This window comes from Trachurus japonicus, unplaced genomic scaffold, assembly GCF_045865225.1.
Source record: "Trachurus japonicus isolate A0001 unplaced genomic scaffold, Traja_1.0 AP030398.1".
NCBI classification, from domain to species: Eukaryota; Metazoa; Chordata; class Actinopteri; order Carangiformes; family Carangidae; genus Trachurus; species Trachurus japonicus.
In genome coordinates, this window is record NW_028220531.1 from 268,052 (window position 1) to 287,268 (window position 19,217).

Below are 19,217 nucleotides of genomic sequence, written 5' to 3' on the forward strand. Positions count from 1 at the left end.
CACTATCTGTTATTATGCCAACAATGTACAGCACTTTGTACCAGGCTGTTTTTAAATGTCTTTATAAATGAACCTGTACTTATGTATCTCTGTTCCAGACTGTCAGCTTGAGCAACTGAGGGAAGTCTTAATGGACGACCCTTTACAGTGTTCGGAAACGCAGACAGTCTCAAGAACCTGGGATATGCGTTAGACGGTGTCTGACGTTAAATGGGATAATGCTAGGCCACATCTCCTGGATTCCATGCTCTCTGCGGAGAAAATCCCCAGTGAGCTGTGTCCTCACTGCAAAGTGCAACAGGCAGTACTCAGATGTCGGGACTGCCTTCCAAAACAGCTGTTTTGCAGCAAATGTGATGTTTCCTTCCATCAAGATTTTGTTTTGCACAATCGAGACTTACTGCTGGATGGTTTCTATAAACCAATCCCACCCACATGTTTTGTCAAGAGTGACAATGGGGCACATGAAATATGTGAACAAGGTAAGTTGGAGCATTGTGGTTGTGTTCACTTTTAACTATAAACATCACACAAACTACAATGTACTAAGCTAACACATGGAGATCCTGCCTTTGTGTAATTTTGTTTCAGATCTTATTCAATAAAGGCATGACTTTCCATGAGTGGTTCAAGAAAGTTACTCTTATTTGCTTTATTTAATCTCTCTTTTGCTCATTTTTTAGCATGTCTGTTACCAATTGCATGGCCAAGTCACATCTGCGGCTGTGACGCTGCCAACAAAACGGCTGGTGTAGGGAAAGCCATCATCCTGGTCACCATAAATGGTAATCATCAAGCTAAGATGTGTTTGTGTGACGATATGTTAATTTAGAAAATGTCTGTTATGGTCTTGGCCCTGTGTGTTACTGAGTATTTGTTTGTCACGTCTGCATCTGCCCTACCTTTTTCTCCTTTGTTGCGTCACTTGTTCCAGGTTCTGTTTTTTTCCTTCTGTTTTGTTTAAGGTTTACTTGTTGACCCCCCCTGTTTGAGACCAAGGGCTTGACTATGTTGTTGGTACTTGTTTTCTATGGTAGTCGACAGATCCTTATTTATTCTATCCTATTTTTTTCACCCAATATACAGTATTATGTTTTTGTTGATCCTTTTTGTCAATCAACCCATGCATCATGGGTCTGCTTTTGGGTCCACATCCTCTGCACCAATAATGTTTCCTTTGTCTTCACAGGACGATATGATCTGTCACTACCAAAAATCACTTGCAAGTCCTGCTTCATATCGTGGACTCCAGGGCTGATGGACCTCCAGGCTAGTGGTTACTGGCCTGGAAATGTGGACTTTCAAACACTGTACACAATTGATGTGTTCCAGTCTTTTGAGGAGCTGAAAGTCACTGCCCCAGCTTTGTCCCGGCAGGCATTTGTTAAAATGCTGGACTACCGTTCGTGCCACTTTGGACGTGTAAGACATACAATACTCTTAATATTCAGTTATACATTTTCTTGTTATAAAAATTTATATGACACATAATATTCTCCAGAGGTAATAAAATTAACAATTTCATATCTTGGATTCTGTTAACAATAGTCTGGGAGTGTATGTGGTGACAGCCTTCAGAGAAGCTTTCTGGAATGCACCTACTGTCGCCATGAGAAAGAAAAAATACTAAAGGAAGAGCACTTCTCCTGCCCGGCTTGTGCTAAGTGTCCATCGGCGATATCACTGGATGGGAACCGGAAGATGTACCGTTTTAATCGGACTAAAGGGTATTCCTTTCGTTTCTTTTTTTTTTGTAGAGGGGGGGTCTTTAAAAGTAATGCCAAAACTCTAAGAACTCTCCTTTTCTTATTTTCAGAACTGACGAAAAGGCCTTCTTTGAAGGAGCTTTTTTTGCCAATGACAAGGACGTGGCAGAATTTGTCGAGGATCTGAGGAAGAGAGTGCAACCTGTGAGTCTTTCTAATGATGTGTACACATGAATAGTTCATGGATCAAATTAGGGGTGGGCGATATGGCAAAAATATCATATCACGATTAAAAAAAAAGAAAAAAAGTCACAATTTTGAATTTAACCTGATCTTAAATTGAAAAAAGAAAAACAGACAGTTTAGGCTAAAGAACCTTTCTGAACAGATTTTAATCTAAATAGTTGCAATTTTGCCAACCTTTGCAAACAACATAAACATACTAAAAGATAAACAACACTGATAAAGTGCACTCTTGCAACATGAAAGGTAGCTTCAATAAACATGAAAGTAAAATTTCAATGAAAACACATGTATTTTATTCAACAAAGTCATTTTAACAAGATTTAAGTATATCAAAAATGGATCAAATAAAAATGCAAACTAAAGTAACTGAGGTTATCTTCTTTAGCAAACATTGCCCCAGACAATCCTAGCAGATCGTCTACATGCTCTAATCACTTCATGATCTAATATCGTATTGAAGTATTTTGATAAAGAATGTCAGAAACTAGATGAGATCACACAGATTTGTGTAGAAGGTTTATAATATGTGCATTGTTAATTTGATGTCAAACATCAAACATGCAAGTTTAAAAACTCTGTAAAAACAAAGCCACCAGAACTGTAGTAGAAATTTCCTCCTTCCACACAAGACTTTTTTTCACCAACCCACCAAACAAATATCAGATTTCAAAAGGGTCAACATATTATATATTTTAATGAGTAGATTAAAAAAGGATTAAGCATACTCACATGTTTTAATGTGTTCAAAATGTTTTCGTAGGTCTCTGGAAAAGGTGTGTGTGGCAAGTCACAATGGACAGCTGCAAGAGAGACCGCTAAAAAATCAGGTTCCAAAGTGGATGAGGAGGGTGTGGAGGTGGCCGTTTGTCGGCATGGCATGTTGTACAAGGCACTGAACATGTTCAGAGGCGAAATCTTCGCCTACCCCCTCTTCCTCCAGAAGGAGCTGGACAGGGCGTACAACATTACCTTTATCTGCACAGACATAATGTGTAGGTACTACCCCTACCTACAGCGACTTTGTGAGACCTTTCCACAGCTGGTCCCTCTATTGAACCACCGGCCATTCCTGTCGGTGATGCATGCCAAGGGCCACTCTGGCAAATGTGAGGTAAATCAATGTAAACCTTATTGTTTACCTTGTATATGTATTGCTTGTGTTATGAATGAATAAAATATGTCCCACTTTAAATAGTTTTACAAAAGTTCATAACCATATAGCTTTAAGCCTCAAAAATTGCCAATTTCGCAATTCAACACTTATAATTCTTCTTTTTAGTGCTTTATTTTATTTGAAACTCTACATATGATTTCTCATTGCTCTACAGGTGCAATGGGGCGGCCGCAATCAGGAAGGAGCAGGTTAGTTGCCCAAGATGCAGCAGAAAGATTGAGTAAAACGGAGGACAGTCATGTTCATAATGGTATCAAACATTATTACAAGGCTGACCTCTTCTGATTTCAATCTGATTTCTAACTAATACTGTGACTACTGTACTTCAACATGATTCCTGGATCACTAGATTTAGGTCGTTAATTTGGGGTTGTCCTCAGTGATGGAAAGTTATGTAAAATACAGCTAGTTCTAAAATCTATGATTTTATTTTTTTTAAATCTGGTGCAACTACTGACCGATTAGACTTTGTGTTTGTGTCATTGATACTTTAACTACAGAGACATGTATTGTTTAAAGAGTACAGGTTGTGATGTCATGTATTAGGAAAAGTATTCATTAAAACAAAAGGAAGTTGAGGTTTCCAGATCTTTGATTTTATCCTGTTTGAGCTTTTGGTTTTACTCTGCAAAATTACCTTCAAATCACACATGTTTTGTTCTAATCTAAAACTGTTCATATTTTTTCTAAAATCATTAGGTATGACTGTTGGTGAGGAGGTGGAGCAGGTCAATGCCTTCCTGTCACGGGTTGCATTGACGACCAAATACATGACCAAATCCAGTAAGTAAACTTTGCATGCATTCTGCAAACTGGCCTGAAGTACAGGATTTGTAACATTTAGCCTCATATATGGCTCACATAAGGCTCTGTACATTTTTGATTGGAAGTGAAGTGTTATGCTGAAAGCTATCTATATTGCAACACTTTGGAATGTAACCTTTATCCCCCTCACTCAGCCCGCACAGATATGATCACTCTGCAGGCCAGAGGGTGGAATCGGAGGAAGAGACAGAGCCTACATAAATACCTGTCTCAGAGATATGTCAAGGTACAATTTCTGAACATCTGAATAATGTTAAGTCCTGAAGTTTGTGGCATTCAGCAATGTTTTCCTACCCAGGATTTGTTTACAGCTAAGAATAAAATCTACGCACACTCAGGAATATGTAAATTTGACAGCTAACACTTGTGCAAAAAAACGTAATTACTTAAATTTATTTTCTGCATTTGGTAGAATAGAATATACCATATCATTCAAAGATTTTGGCTGCTAAAAAACCAATGACATCAAACCATGTGTTTTTTTTTTCGATAAATGACCTGATATGCTGGTCCAGCTGAGCAGGATATTCTTGAGAAAGAATATCTTTAAGATATTGTTGAAGAGGGCCATTGTATTAAATGTAATCCTGTGAAATGGAGTAAGTTGAAATTAAGTAAGAAAATTCTAATATCCGTAACAGATATTGAAGAGGACAGACGAGGAGGGAAAGGAGCTCAACACTCTGAAGAGCGAGCTGGGCCTAACCGAACATGATCTCCTGCAGTGGGTTGAAGATGTTCAATCATGGGCTGCAGCAAGTATGCATCGTTAGAAATTAAATGACAATTCTTGACTTATTTAAATGTATGTTTTCTAACCTCTGATACATATATTTATTGAACAGCTCCATCAAACATCAGCCCAGACGATGCTCCTGGGCTGCAGCGCATTATGGAGGGCCTGGTGTTGAACATTTAAAAAAAAAAGCATGACAAGTATCGTCAGCATGGTGCGTATGCCAACATTTTATTTTGATCCTCCGTAACAGTTACAGTATTTGTCATTATTCAATGTTTGGATGTGTATTTATATTACAGACAGCAGCAAAGCCAGACAGCGTCTTGCCTCAAGGATTCAGAGGGAGAAAAACAAACTTGCTGAATGCATCAGCTTCTACAATCAGCTGGTGCCGGAGGAAGAGGCTGTCGCCGCTGCTGAGGAAATCTCGGCTGCAGATTACCCAATATGGCCATGGGATAAGGGTATGGGCTTACCTAAACTTGTAGTGTTTCTGAATGTATTGCATTCATATTTCTGACTCATAACATCACTTCCTCCTTTTGTTTTTTCTTATTACAGAATCTGACATTCCCTTGACCACGAAAAGGCACGCTTTTGATAAAGTGATGCTTTTAAGGCGTCTTGGAGAAGAGAGAGGGATTCTCATAAAAGAAATGCAGCAGCACTGGCTGTCACTTTGCTGCTACTCCAGACAGCTGAGAGAATCACTCCTCAACAATGAGTCTTTGAGAGACTGTAAGTGTTTTTAAAATTTGAGACAACATTGCAAATGTTTTTTGTTCTTTTGTTTTGGAATGCATTCTGTAGTTTGTAGATTATTGATAAATATGCTTTTTAATGAGTAAAATTAAATCATTTTGTTCATACACATACTCTATACATATATGAATTTCATCCAAAAAAATATCATGAGTGCTTTTACAAACTGAGGAAGGACTGGTACAAAAAATTACCACTTGCTCCCATACTCGCATAATCTCTGACTGGTCAACATTTTGGTCTATTGACCAGACCAACATCTCACACTGAGGTGTTGAAATGAAGTAAAACAAGTGTAAAATGAAGCAATGACCCCATCAACAGAGGTGTGGGAGCAGGTGTGTGTTTTAAAATATTTAACTTGACTGGGGATCTGTTCCCAACACCGCACAATACCAGGAGAGTGAGTTTGATTGGGCCTTGATCTTACGGACACATTAACCATGATTTAAAAATCACTGATAGAAGCTGTATTGACATTCAATATGGCATCATGGTACAATTCGAAAACAAACCGAGAGCAAAACTTACCTGCATAATGAAATGGGCACCCCTCACAGAGCATTGCACCCAGGCAGTTACCAGTAAAGCCACACATTGCCATCACACTCAGATACTGTATCTTTTATAATGTTTACTTTGTTTTGTGTGGTCTTGTTTACAGTATTTCAGTACTTACCAGAAATCATTTAATGTTACCCGTTACAAACAATATGCTTTTTTAAAATTTTTACATTCAACAGCTCTGCCGTCAGGACACACCCTTGAGGCCTTTGATGGACTGCGGTGCACGTTGAAAGCCCAGTTGGACAGAGCAAAGACGCTGATGACGGTGGTGAAGACTGTCTACAAAAAACTGGCAGTCTCAAGTGTCCTGAGTCAAGATGAGGACGAGGAGGAGGAAGAAGAAGAAGATGTTGATATGAATGAAGGCCTTATGGACTCTGACAGTGATTCTGAAAGTGAATGAGTGTGTGTGTGTGTGTGTGGACTGACCAAAACCAGACCTGCCTCGTCCCTGTTTGTTTGTGGTAGCTAGTCCAGCCGCTAGTGGACTGACCAGAACCAGACCTGCCTCGTCCCTGTTTGTTTGTGGTAGCTAGTCCAGCCGCTAGTGGACTGACCAGAACCAGACCTGCCTCGTCCCTGTTTGTGTGTGGCAGCTAGTCCAGCCGCTAGTGGACTGACCAGAACCAGACCTGCCTCGTCCCTGTTTGTGTGTAGCAGCTAGTCCAGCTTCTCCCTGTTCTAATCTCAACATCTGGCCCAAGTGCATCAAGAGGGTTTATTTTGCATGGCTATCAGAGGCTTACCAGCAGTGCTCATGCAGCCACTTCCCCAGACAACACCTGTTCTGTTCTGTTATGTTCGTTTTGTGCGTGTCTGAAGAGGGGGAAGGAAGGAGGTTTTTATTTTGAATAAAAAACAGTTGACTTGAGTTGACTTGAATCATTTGTATTTTGTTGAAGAGCTTTCTAGCTTGATGATTTCACACTGTTTTTGTTGACATCTTACCATGATCATAGTAAAATAGAAAGACATTAAACATCTTACCATGATCATAGTGTACACATTATTAAATAGAAAGACATTAAACATCTTACCATGATCATAGTGTACACATTATTAAATAGAAAGACATTAAACATCTTACCATGATCATAGTGTACACATTATTAAATAGAAAGACATTAAACAACTTACCATGATCATAGTGTACACATTATTAAATAGAAAGACATTAAACAACTTACCATGATCATAGTGTACACATTATTAAATAGAAAGACAGTACACAATAATCTGTCATTTTATAGGCCCACTCTGTCACATTTAAACGAGTGATGTTGTTGCGTCAGCGGCACACTAGATGGCGTTGTGTTGGCGCCGGGGTATAGACGTCACAATTCCTATCATATGATTAATAAATGAATAGTGATGATATAGAATATATATATATTTTACAACGTTTTCTTTTAACGAGCAGCAATAAACCGTATCAGATAAAGATATTTGCCTAAAATTAACAACTTTTTGTTTCCATGCCTGGTGGAAGCAAGCTGTGCGTCGGTCAAATCGGTCCGGGCTGCATCTCGGAATTTGGAGAGAAAAGACTACTACACTGTTGGATAAATTGAGATCACATTACAGTTTTCATTGCTTCTAATGATTGAATGGTGAAGCAGTTAAACACGGAACTCATCGCGGCCGATTGGCCTCAAAGAGCTTACGTATTCTGTAACATTTCAACCAATACATCCATGATTTCAACCCGGAAACGGGTCTGTAGCCTACTACACGGCGTAGCCGTTGTTATGGCAACGACGACGAGAAGACAAAACATTTATTTCGTGAGGAAATGTTCTTTTAACTGTCACTAAGCAGTTAAGCCTCCAGCAAACATCTCAAGTAACGTTATTATACAGCTCCGATAATTAAAACGCCATCCGACTGCGTGGTTCAGGTCATAATCATAACAAAGATATTCAATACATGTTTATAAACCGTCTTTGATCATAATTCAGTGCCCACAGCATAGTGGGAGAGTCCAATCAGTCGGATAAAATATCGCTGGAGTAGGCTACAAATAAAACTTAATTTTCATTCATTCATTCAACATATTTGTAAAGTAAAAGACACATTTCTCGCTAGAAATGTCCTCAAATAGTGCCAAATAATCACATTTTATCCGCCAGAAAGCTTAATGAATAATGTTGAATATATACGTTTTCAATTTTCAAATTCGCAGAATATGTTACAAACAGAAGCTTATTTGCATTAATTCAACATACATTTGGAAACTAAAACACACATTTCTCGCTAAAAAAGTCATCAAAACCATGCCAAATATATCCTAAATGTTGTTTTTCCAGCGAAAAAATAACGTTGTACAGCCATATGTAGAAAACGTTGATAATGAACGCAGCAATTGGCTCACGTTAAATGAATGGGCAACGTAATGTTGGCGTATAACGTATTTTCGCTCGGAAACGTTGATCCTGGACTTTTCTGGAGTTTGCAGAATAGTCCATAGTGAACGTTTCTTTCTGGCGACTGGGTTGGAATAGAAGAACATGAACGAAATCAAGTGCATCGAGAAAGTGCTGAAGCATATTTCATGAAGGCCACCCATGCAGACATAGCAAGTTTACTTGGAGGAAAACAAATGTCTCTCCATCGTGAACAGGTCAGAAAAAAACGTGAAGTCATGAGCCGTGTCATAGAAGTGATAAAGGTCATAGGAAAATGTGGTCTGAGCTACCGGGGCACTAATTTTGAGGCTGCCCACACTTGGGAAAACATGGCTCTTAACCATGGACATTTCTTGGAAATGATCCTGCTGTTGAGCAAGTTTGATGTTTCTCTCCAAGAACATGTGAGTGAATGTATAAAGAAAAGCAAGAGTCTACATGAAACAGGGTCTAAAGGAAGAGGGTCTCTTGTTACCTTGCTCTCTAACACATCTGTCAACAAAGTGACTGACATCATTAGCAACCTGATCAAAGAAAACATTTCAAGGGAAGTAAGAGAGGCCGGAATGTTTTCTGTGCAAATTGATACAACGCAGGATATTACCTCCACAGACCAGTGTGCTGTTGTCCTCAGGTATGTAACTGACACAATCCATGAGAAGCTCATTGGTGTTGTTTCATGTGAGTCGTCAACAGGAGATTATTTTGTTCAGCTACTCAAGGAGACTCTGGCAAAGGTCAACATTGATATCCGGAACTGTGTCGGTAACTCCACAGATGGAGCAGCAAACATGCAGGGCCAGTATAAGGGGTTCTCCACTTTACTGTCGTCAGAATCCCCAAACCAAGTGCACATCTGGTGCTATGCCCATGTGCTTAATCTGGTTCTGGGAGACACCACAGGTGTTGTGATAGAAAGTGCATCTCTTTTCTCCATCGTGAATGACGTTGCAGTTTTTATCAAGGACTCGTACAAGCGTATGAATATGTGGGAGAAAGTGAGTGATGACAGGCGTCACAGAAGGCTGTCCCCCATTGGGGAAACCAGGTGGTGGGCCAAGGACCAAGCCCTAACTAAGATATTTGGCTCTTTTGGTAGCCCAGACAATGCCCTGTTTGTTGATTTGATCCTAACTTTGAAAAGAATTGTGGAAGATATGTCAATGAAAGCACATGTCAGGGCAAGAGCTAAGGGCTACATTGAGTCCCTCCTGAAGCATGAGACCGTGCTTACAGCCCAGATATTCTTGAGGATCTTTGAGATCACCTCACCACTGTCCAGATACCTTCAGACTAGCAACATGGATCTAATCACTGCACATCGGCTTGTAATGGGGGCCATAGATAGCCTAAAAAGATGACCCAGGGACATGGATGGTGTCACAAAAGCAGCACATGTATTTGTCAAGTGGGCAAACGAGAAGCTGGAGGAGGGCGGATTTAAAGAGATGGTTCAGGTGGGTCTACCTGAATTAAAGAGCAGGAAAAGAAAGACCATGCCAGGTGAGGCAGCAGAGGAACAGCAGAAGTTGAAGGTAGAGGACCAGTACAGGGTCAAGGTCCACAATGTGATTTTAGACACTGTCACTGAGAGCATTCAGACTCGTTTTTCCTCAAATGGAGCTCTTTATGATGACTTTGCTTGCCTTGACCCAAAAAACTTTGGAGTCCTGAGAGAGAGGGAGCTTCCATCTGAAGCCCTCCAACAGCCCAGTAAGTGCATCCTTAGGTTTGATGATAGGGCCACACCTGGAAGGCTGAAGGCTGAGCTCTGCAGTCTTGCCAGCCACTGGGAGAGACTTAAGTTGCCCCATTTTGAGTCATACACTGTCTGGACAGCAGAAGAGACAGAAAATGGAGAAAACATGGAGCTGAAAAACACCAGTTGTACCTCTTGTAAAAACTGTGCAATTTGTGTTTATCACATACTCTCCAAATACAACCTGCTGACTGATGCCTATCATGTCATCGGACTAGGCTATAAGTTCCTACTGACCCTGTCTTTCAGTCAAGTGGCCTGTGAGAGAACTTTCTCAACTCTTAAGTTTGTAAAGAATAGACTGAGGAGCACACTGACACAGGAGCATCTTGAGGGATTTATGCTAATGTCAACAGAGAAAGAGACCCTGATGACTTTGGACAATGATACAGTCATAGACAGAGTTGCAGAGAGCAGTGCATTGCTCGCTGATAAAGTAAGTTAGGACAGTTTCCTTTTGTTGGGCAGGTTGAGATGACAAAAGCATGAGAGCATCTGAGAGTTTAGATGAATAACACAATATTAACAGAGGATAAGAGTAATAGAAACAGTGATGGGCATACAACTGAATAAAAAAAATCAGTGTTGATAAATTCTCAAGAGAGAAAATTAGAGCAGAATGTTAACATCTAAACAGGTCAGAAAAGGTACTCACACTGTTTAGATAATAAGGAGAGGAGGAAGAGAATGAGCAGAAGGAGGAAGAAGGACGAGGAATAGGAATACATTGAGGAAGAAGATGAAGAGGAGGAGGAAGAAGAGGAGGATTAAACAGGGAGGAGAAAGAAGATGAAGAGGAGGAGAAAGAAGAGGAGTAGGAGAAAGAGGAGGATTAAACAGGGAGAGGAGATAGAAGAGGAGGAGGAGGAGAAAGAGGAGGATTAAACAGGGAGAGGAGAAAGAAGAGGAGGAGGAGGAGTAGAAAAAGGAGGATTACACAGGGAGAGGAGAAAGAAGAGGAGGAGGAGGAGAAAGAGGAGGATTTAACAGGGAGAGGAGAAAGAAGATGAAGAGGAGGATAAAGAAGAGGGGGAGGAGGAGAAAGAGGAGGATTAAACAGGGAGAGGAGAAAGAAGAGGAGGAGAAGGAGTAGAAAAAGGAGGATTAAACAGGGAGAGGAGAAAGAAGAGGAGGAGTAGAAAAAGAAGGATTACACAGAGAGAGGAGAAAGAAGAGGAGGAGGAGAAAAAGGAGGATTAAACAGGGAGAGGAGAAAGAAGAGGAGGGGGAGAAAGAGGATGATTTAACAGGGAGAGGAGAAAGAAGATGAAGAGGAGGAGAAAGAAGAGGGGGAGGAGAAAGAAGAGGAGGAAGAGGAGTAGAAAAAGGAGGATTAAACAGGGAGAGGAGAAAGAAGAGGAGGAGAAGAGGGAGGGAGGGAGAGAGAGAGAGAAAGGAGGAGCAGCAGTTTGTACAGTATATTGAACAGGTATTTTTTCACACACACACACACACACACACACACACAGTAGTTTTGTTGGTTGAAAATAAAGTATTTGTGTTTAAATTAAATTACGGTTCTACTTGTGCCCTTCGTGCGATCGGATAAAAGGCCTCTCCAAACCAAGCTCCCGGGCTGAATTTCAACCCCAGCCCGCCCCTGGCTGAGAGTAGACCTGGTTGGAGGTGGCGAGCTTTCAGCGCAACCTCGGCGGGATATTTTCGCACAAAACTTCCACTGCACCAAGCTGAATCTGTGACGCCTCCCCCTGCTGCGCGGCCACGCCTATCTCAGCGCAGCGCGATCTGCCAATCTTCCAATCTGACTTTGCGCTAGGCTGCGCTGGTCGAAACTTGCATTAGACCAGCTGCGTTACCTTGCGCCACCTGCGCTGCGCCAAGAAACTAGGGCCCATTATCTCCTCCCCCTCATGTGGACTAAGGGCTGGGAGAAGTTTCAGAGTCCTCCGTGGCTTCTCTGAGTTACAGGCAGAGGTGTGGACTTGGACTCGAGACTTGAGACTTGACTTGGACTCGAGTCCCGATTTTGATGACTTATGACTCGCTTGATCAAATCAAAAAAAGACTTGGACTCGCTTGGGACTTGAGAGCAAAGACTTGAGACTCTACTTGGACTTAACCCTCTTGACTTGAAATTCGAGTCAAGTCACAAGCAGCAAGCACAAATATTAAAATATTTTAAAAAGTGTCACATCAATGTTATACTGAAGCAGCCAGCCAGAAATCCCGGCCGTCAGTGACACCTAGTGTCATAAAGTAGTAGCGCCGCCTGTACTCCACGTCGCCACGTCACGTCCCTATGTCACGTCCCTACGTCACGTTACCTTACGCACAGCTAACAGACCAGAGACGACGCGACCACGTTAGCTAAAATGTCCATTCCAACAATAATTTTGTTTGCTTTCAAGCAGTACGAGGTGGACAGCAAGGGGCGGAAAGCCGTGTGCAAGGCGTGTGGTGCCAAAATTGCAGATGGGATTAAAACAACATCGAATTTTAATCGCCATTTGGAGAGGGGGCACAAAGAAATGTAAGTAACATGCATGCACTGATGATTAGCCACTCGAATGAGAGCATTTCCACCGGCCACAGCACGTCTCGGTGGACGGCAGCTGCTTCATTATTATGCAGGCACTGCAGCTGTGCAGCCGGTTATATTTTTGAACAGGTCATTACCGTTCAAGTGTGAACTTTTCACCCCATGTTCAAACAAATATTCAAATATTGAATAATAGGTGACAGCCCAGAGCCCATTAACATTACTGTGTAATGATATTTAGCGTAGTAAGTTAGCTGCAAACTAGGGAGGGGGAGAGCGAGGGAGAGATAAGCCTGTGTCAACATTGCTGTAATCATAACGTGAGGGTGTAGCCAGACATTATTGTAATAAGCAGGGGTCATCGCCATACTGGCTTGGCTTGTAGTGGACATTTGTCAAAATTCTATTTTTGCAGTGGACATTAAAGGGATAGCACCATATTTTTAAAGTGGGGTTGTATGATCTACAAATAGCCCATAAGTACCCTAATTGCAGTAGAAGACTCTCTGCACTCCTCCCGTTAGCAACACCAGCCCATAGCCCTGCCCAGAGATTTACAACATATAGAGTTGTGAACAGACCCAAAGAAACGGCCTATTTTTACGGCCTAAAAGAAGTTTTACCTGAAAAAAATACACAGTTCCATTGTTCGCTATAATATAATTTTTTCCAGCCCCTCAAAGTGGCGGAAAAACGCTTTTTTTTTTTTTTTGGACCTAACCAACTCACGTATCCCTCCGCCCAGGGTTAGTGCCCGCCGATCAGTCTGCGCAGCACGCTGTAGCGCTCCGCCATCAGCTGTTTTGAGTCATTATTGATTGCGGTTTCGAGGACTTCAAACATTTTGAAAATGGTTTGTGTGTGTTGCTATCCAGGATGCAACAGCAAAGCTGTGTCCCGTAGCCCTTACAGCTACACCTTTACGGGACATTAGCCTTCGGCAGCTGTGGCTAGTTGCTCTCAACCTGGATGTAAACATGCTACCTGTATCGCTGAAGGATCTCAGAGTTTGCAGTCGCCATTTCTCGGCAGAGGATTTTGTGACAGCAGCATGTTCACGTCTCACTTTGAAAAGCACTGCTGTGCCCATCCATCAGGTAAGACAAGTGAAACACCTGTGAAAGAGTGTAATGTATCACTGCAGTTCAAATTTATCACATACTGTAGGTGTTGTGTCGAAATCTGTTCCCCCGTCGAGATGTGTTTCCCCCATTGCACCGGTATGATGACAGCTGCAGGGGTGATGCAAACGATTGGCTATGTTTTTTTGTTTTTTTAATAAAACGGGTCGCGACCTGATTCATATGAACATACGTGCTAGGGATGGGGCAGATCCGATCCAGTATCGGTATCGGGTACCGATACGAGTGTAATTAACGGATCGGAAAATTTCGATCCAACCTGCGCAAATTTCCGATCCATGAAACACATGTGCTTTCACTGTTGTCTGCTGAAATGATTCAGTCAAGTCAAGTCAGCATTTATTTGTATAGTACGTTTAAAACGACAGCAGTCGACCAAAGTGCTGCACATAGGAGGGTAGACAGTTAGATAAAACAACAATAATAAGTTAGTGCAGCAGCAACAATAATAAGTTAGTAACATCAGTAGCAGCTAATGATTCCAGAAGTTACTCCTGTTGGCTACTCTGCTAGGTGGCTGCAAAACTGTGGAACGGATTTCCTGAAGGAGGCATGTGCCTGTGTCAATGAGGCACGGTGATGAGACACGCCCCCGTTCAGGAAATCCATTCCGCTGTTTGCAGCCGACGTAATCCCAGCTGTCACCGTTTTAAAGCGCCTGCTCGCCGAGGAGAACAGTACTGACAGCGGCATCAAAACAATGAAAAGCACGCTCCTCCAAGCTGTCAGCAGGCGATTCAGCAGCATCAAAAGTGAACCTCTCTACTCTGTTGCCACCTTAACTGGATGCTCGATACAAGGACAGGTGAGGCCTGCTTTTATTATTTCCCTCTTTATTAATGTTGTCTAAATTTTCATTTTCATTTCATTTGTTTCTGAAAAAGTTAAATCATGCTGTGTGTCTGAGAGTCTGTGAGTGTGTCTGTGTGCATGCATGCAGTATTTGCAGCAGAAACCAGTTGTACTCAACCTATTTCATTTTTGTTTTCATTCTGGAGATTTTTTTCAAAACGATTAAGAAAAAGATCGGATTCTGTAAAGCCGCGTATTCGTCTGGACGGGACCTAAATCAGAGGTAAGCAGATGAGTGTCTGCAATAACTAGTTTTATGCCCAAATTCACAATGTGGTCAGATATTATGGATTTTTATTTTGTGTGAAGACAGTGGTAATTTGTTCATTTCAACTGCTCCGGCTTTCCCTAGAGATATGGGGCCCTAGTTTTCTGGCGCAGCACAGGTGGCGCAAGGTAACGCAGCTGGTCTAATGCAAGTTTCGACCAGCGCAGCCTAGTGCAAAGTCAGATTGGAAGATTGGCAGATCGCGCTGCGCTGAGATAGGCGTGGCCGCGCAGCAGGGGGAGGCGTCACAGATTCAGCTTGGTGCAGTGGAAGTATTGTGCGAAAATGTCCCGCCGAGGTTGCGCTGAAAGCTCGCCACCTCCAACCAGGTCTACTCTCAGCGCAGGGCGAAGCGCAGCAGGTGCAGTGGAAGTTTGGCTGACTGACCTGCAGTGCACACACGTCACCAAGACCTCACAGGCAGATCTCCACAGTTCCAGACACATTTCAATGCAATAAATATCCACAATAACCACTATTTAATGCAACTAACGGAATCAACACGTGAATTTATATCTATATAGATTGTCCCGTCACATCTGACGTCAGATCAAAGCAGAGATCAAAGGCTGTCGGTGCGTAATAGAAACTCCACCTGAATTAACACAGCAGGGACGAACTGGCACTGAAAAGCAGCTGTGGATGTCCCAAAAGCAGGACTGAGGGTGGATGACTGCATGTCGCTGCCGTGTTGAGATACCACTCTGCCCTTGTGATGATCGCTTTATTTATTTATTTACTTAGCGCGAGGGACCGCATCACGCAGCCGTAATGAAAAACAAAACACAAATCTTCATCTCTCTTAGTCCACCACAACAGCCTCGGTATCAGATAGTCAGTATATAGCCTACTACAGTATACTCAGCATCTCTATCACAGAAAAAAAAGAGACAGACAGAGAGAGAGAGAGAGCGCGTCCTTTACGCTGATTTCATTCCGCATGGTGTTTTTGTTGTGATTAGTGTAGCCTACACCTCTCATCTTGCTTACACAGGGTTTGAATAAATGTGAGTTTCTTTATTAGTTTATTAGTTGTTGTTTCTTACATTGGGCAGGGGTTCTCAGTGTATCAGATCAAACCTGATTAAGGATAGGCTATTAGTAAACTCATTATTGGTCACTCTGAGCTTGGACCTCCGGACCAAAACAGCTGTTTCCTCCTGGGAGAGGTTCGGCTTCTGGCGTCGCTGTTTCCTCCGTCCATGTCCAAGTATAAAATGACAAACTTAAAGGTGAGGAGAGGAGCTCCTTTGATTGGTGAAGATCTGACTCGGCTGTGTCAAACCCACTCCACGCCTTTCTCTCCTCCTCCTGTCTCCCTCCCGCCCTCTCTCCTCCCTCTTTGCCGTTTGTGCCGGTGGGAGGGACGAGGGGAGGGGCTGCGCTCGTCTAAGTCTGACTGCGCGGCCCACCAATCTTGCGAAATGGACCTGGGCCACACCCCGTTGGCGTGGCGAAGCTGCGCTGATGTTAGACTTCACCTGGTCTAAGAAACTAGGGCCCATGTTGTTGTTCTTGTTGTTGTTGTTGTTGTTATTATTATTAGGGCCACGGGCAATCGCACCGGGCACTGGTCCCAACAGCTATGAAATATCAATAACTACTGTAAATAGCAATAACTACTGTTATTGTGTGGATTTTTTCTTATTATTATTAGTGTGAATGCTGAAGGCACACTATTGTTATTCAAATCTTTATTCTCTTTATTCTCTTTTATTAGTGTGAATGCTGGAAGCATTCACACTATTGTTATTCTGTTCGGCCATTTTCTTTATTAGTGTGACTATTGTTCTTCTGTTTGGCCATTTTCTTCCGCCTTTTTACGGTCTTCTTCTAGTCCTTCATACTTTGTGCTATTTCAACAATTCATATATCAAAACGTGCAGCTTTTTTTGAACTTTATCGGCATTACTTTTCTCTTTTTAACTATTTATACTTTTTCAAATATTTAACTTTTTCACAAAAAATCTCACATTCATCAAAGTCTCAACCTCTCTTCTTCACAACTCCACTGTAGTGTAGGGGTTAGGGTGGATGCTTGCCAACCCTAAGGTCACTGGTTCGAATCCAAGGGAAGAACTCTTGTTATGTTATGTTGAATTCTGCTCTCCTCCCCCGCCTTCAATTGGTTACAGGTGTTTGTTATCTCCTTGATTACTCATACCAGTTTGCAGCACATCATCACATTACAATGAATGACAACAGTTTTGAAAGCAGTGTGCTCTCTGTAGCCGAGTGGCAGAGTAAAGGTTTAGTGATCATATGGTCATGGGTTCGATTCCTGCCTCAGTCTTTTCACTTCATTGCTTGACTTTTGATTCCAATTATTCAGCTGTCATTGGACAGTCTTTGATTCCTCATAGTATAAAGCTCATTGTAACTCAGGTTCTCTGTGGCCATATGGTTAGTGCTCAGCCTGAAATTCACAGACATTTTCATTCTAAGTCATTCAAGCTTGACTCTCAAGCTTTCTTGATGTTGACAGTGTGCAGATCATTAACAGACAACAGTCTCTGCAACTGTGTGTGCACTGTGGCCTAGAGGCAGAGTGGAAGTCTAATGACCATGAGGATGTGGGTTCGATTCTGACCTTGGTCAAACATTTGTATGGTGATCACAGCTTGCACTATTTGCTAATTCTGCAACAGCGTTCAGTTGCTGTCAGCAGTCACACCATTTCCATTCTTGGAAATGCTTTTTCTAGTTTTTCTTTTTATTATTCTGAGTTCTTCTTCCCTTTTTTGGACTTAAACTAGTCCTTCATACTTTGTGCTATTTCAACAATTCATATATCAAAACGTGCAGCTTTTTTTGGACTTTATCGGCATTACTTTTCTCTTTTTAACTATTTATACTTTTTAAATTATTTAACTTTTTCTGCAATTTTTTTTCCCATAGAAATGCATTGAAAACATCTTCAAACTTTTAAAATCTTCTTACTTCTTTGAACCTGTAAAACGTCAGCATACTTTCTCCCACAGACTCCATTTGACTTTTAAATTGTAGACAAACTTTTAATATCTTCAACAGTTTCTGATATGTGGCCGTTTTAAAATCATTAAAATTTTCGACAAAATCCAACTTTATAATGGTTGTGTATTACGCTTAACGAGCAGGGCTTAGAGTGCGTGACATCATCGTTAGAGTGAGAGGGATCGAAAAAACATTCAGGATTTTTTCTGGATAAATCGCCAGCACGGCCACAAATTAAACTCTAGACACATGATTTCCTCACCGGTTTGTAGCCACACTTGTCGTGTCACATTTGATGTGCTCAAAACAGCAGACAGACTTACAGAATTGTCTCAATGACCCTAATTGTGCAGCTAGACCCGCTCCAGTGGCTCATTGAGTTCAATATAAAAGTAGGAGCTGTTTTTTTTTAGAAAAACAGAAATGCCCCCCTTTTCTACCCTGCGACAGCAAGAAAAGTTTTTGCCCTACTACAAACATTTAATTCACATTGGCTCGCTCAGGAAGGTCTCCTTGCCCCAGTAGTCATGGCCACATTCTGATAAGAGGTTCGGTTCTCTTTTTATGGGCTGTTTTCGGAAGCTGCTCCAAGCTCAAATCTCTCTGCTCTGCTCTGCTCTGCTCTGTGTGCAGTGGCCAGCTGTAGCGGCCAGCTCGTTATCAAAGTCTATAAATAGAACAGTTCAGGTGCAGCCTGGCCGCTCGTTAAGATGTTTTTAAACACAGCCCCACACAGACACATGATAAACCAGACTGACAGAGGATGTCCACGCACAAACACAGGCATCACACTCACACACACAGACACACACAGACACTCACACACAGTCTCACATGCACACATACACAAACAGACAAACACACAAACACAACACTGTTCCACACAGTAAAATGTAAGCAGTTAAAAGTCACCATGGTAACTTCTGAGGGCAGGCTGCCACACAGGTGTAATCAAGGGAGAGAGGAGTTCTGTGGCGCTTAACAGTTTTACTTTCTGCACATGTACACGCAGACAGAGAGACCGTCAGACTCACACACCCAGACACACACACACACACACACACACACAGGTTTTCAGCTCAAATTCATCAGCCTCTCAATTATTTTATACTTTTGATGTAAACTCTCCAACAATTTATATTTTTCTCATGAATTTAAGTTCAGACGCTTAGTCTTTCCAACTCTATTAATAGTAGTACAATTACAGGTGGAGCCTGGGACATAGGACGCAGCTTTTAACATGTGTCCTATCTATCTATCTATCTATCTATCTATCTATCTATCTATCTATCTATCTAT

At 41.8% G+C, this 19,217-nt stretch overlaps 1 protein-coding gene across 1 annotated transcript; it reads left to right on the top strand.

Moving 5' to 3' along the window:
- The first annotated feature begins 1,701 nt into the window (after positions 1 to 1,701).
- LOC146960418 (uncharacterized) lies at positions 1,702 to 6,422 on the top strand. The gene is made up of 9 exons (XM_085772392.1): positions 1,702 to 1,727; positions 1,817 to 1,910; positions 2,713 to 3,063; positions 3,281 to 3,314; positions 3,826 to 3,909; positions 4,086 to 4,177; positions 4,593 to 4,712; positions 5,260 to 5,428; positions 6,196 to 6,422. Exons 1-9 carry the CDS (start codon positions 1,702 to 1,704, stop codon positions 6,420 to 6,422), a joined length of 1,197 nt encoding a protein of 398 aa, XP_085628518.1.
- The last annotated feature ends 12,795 nt before the right edge of the window (positions 6,423 to 19,217 follow it).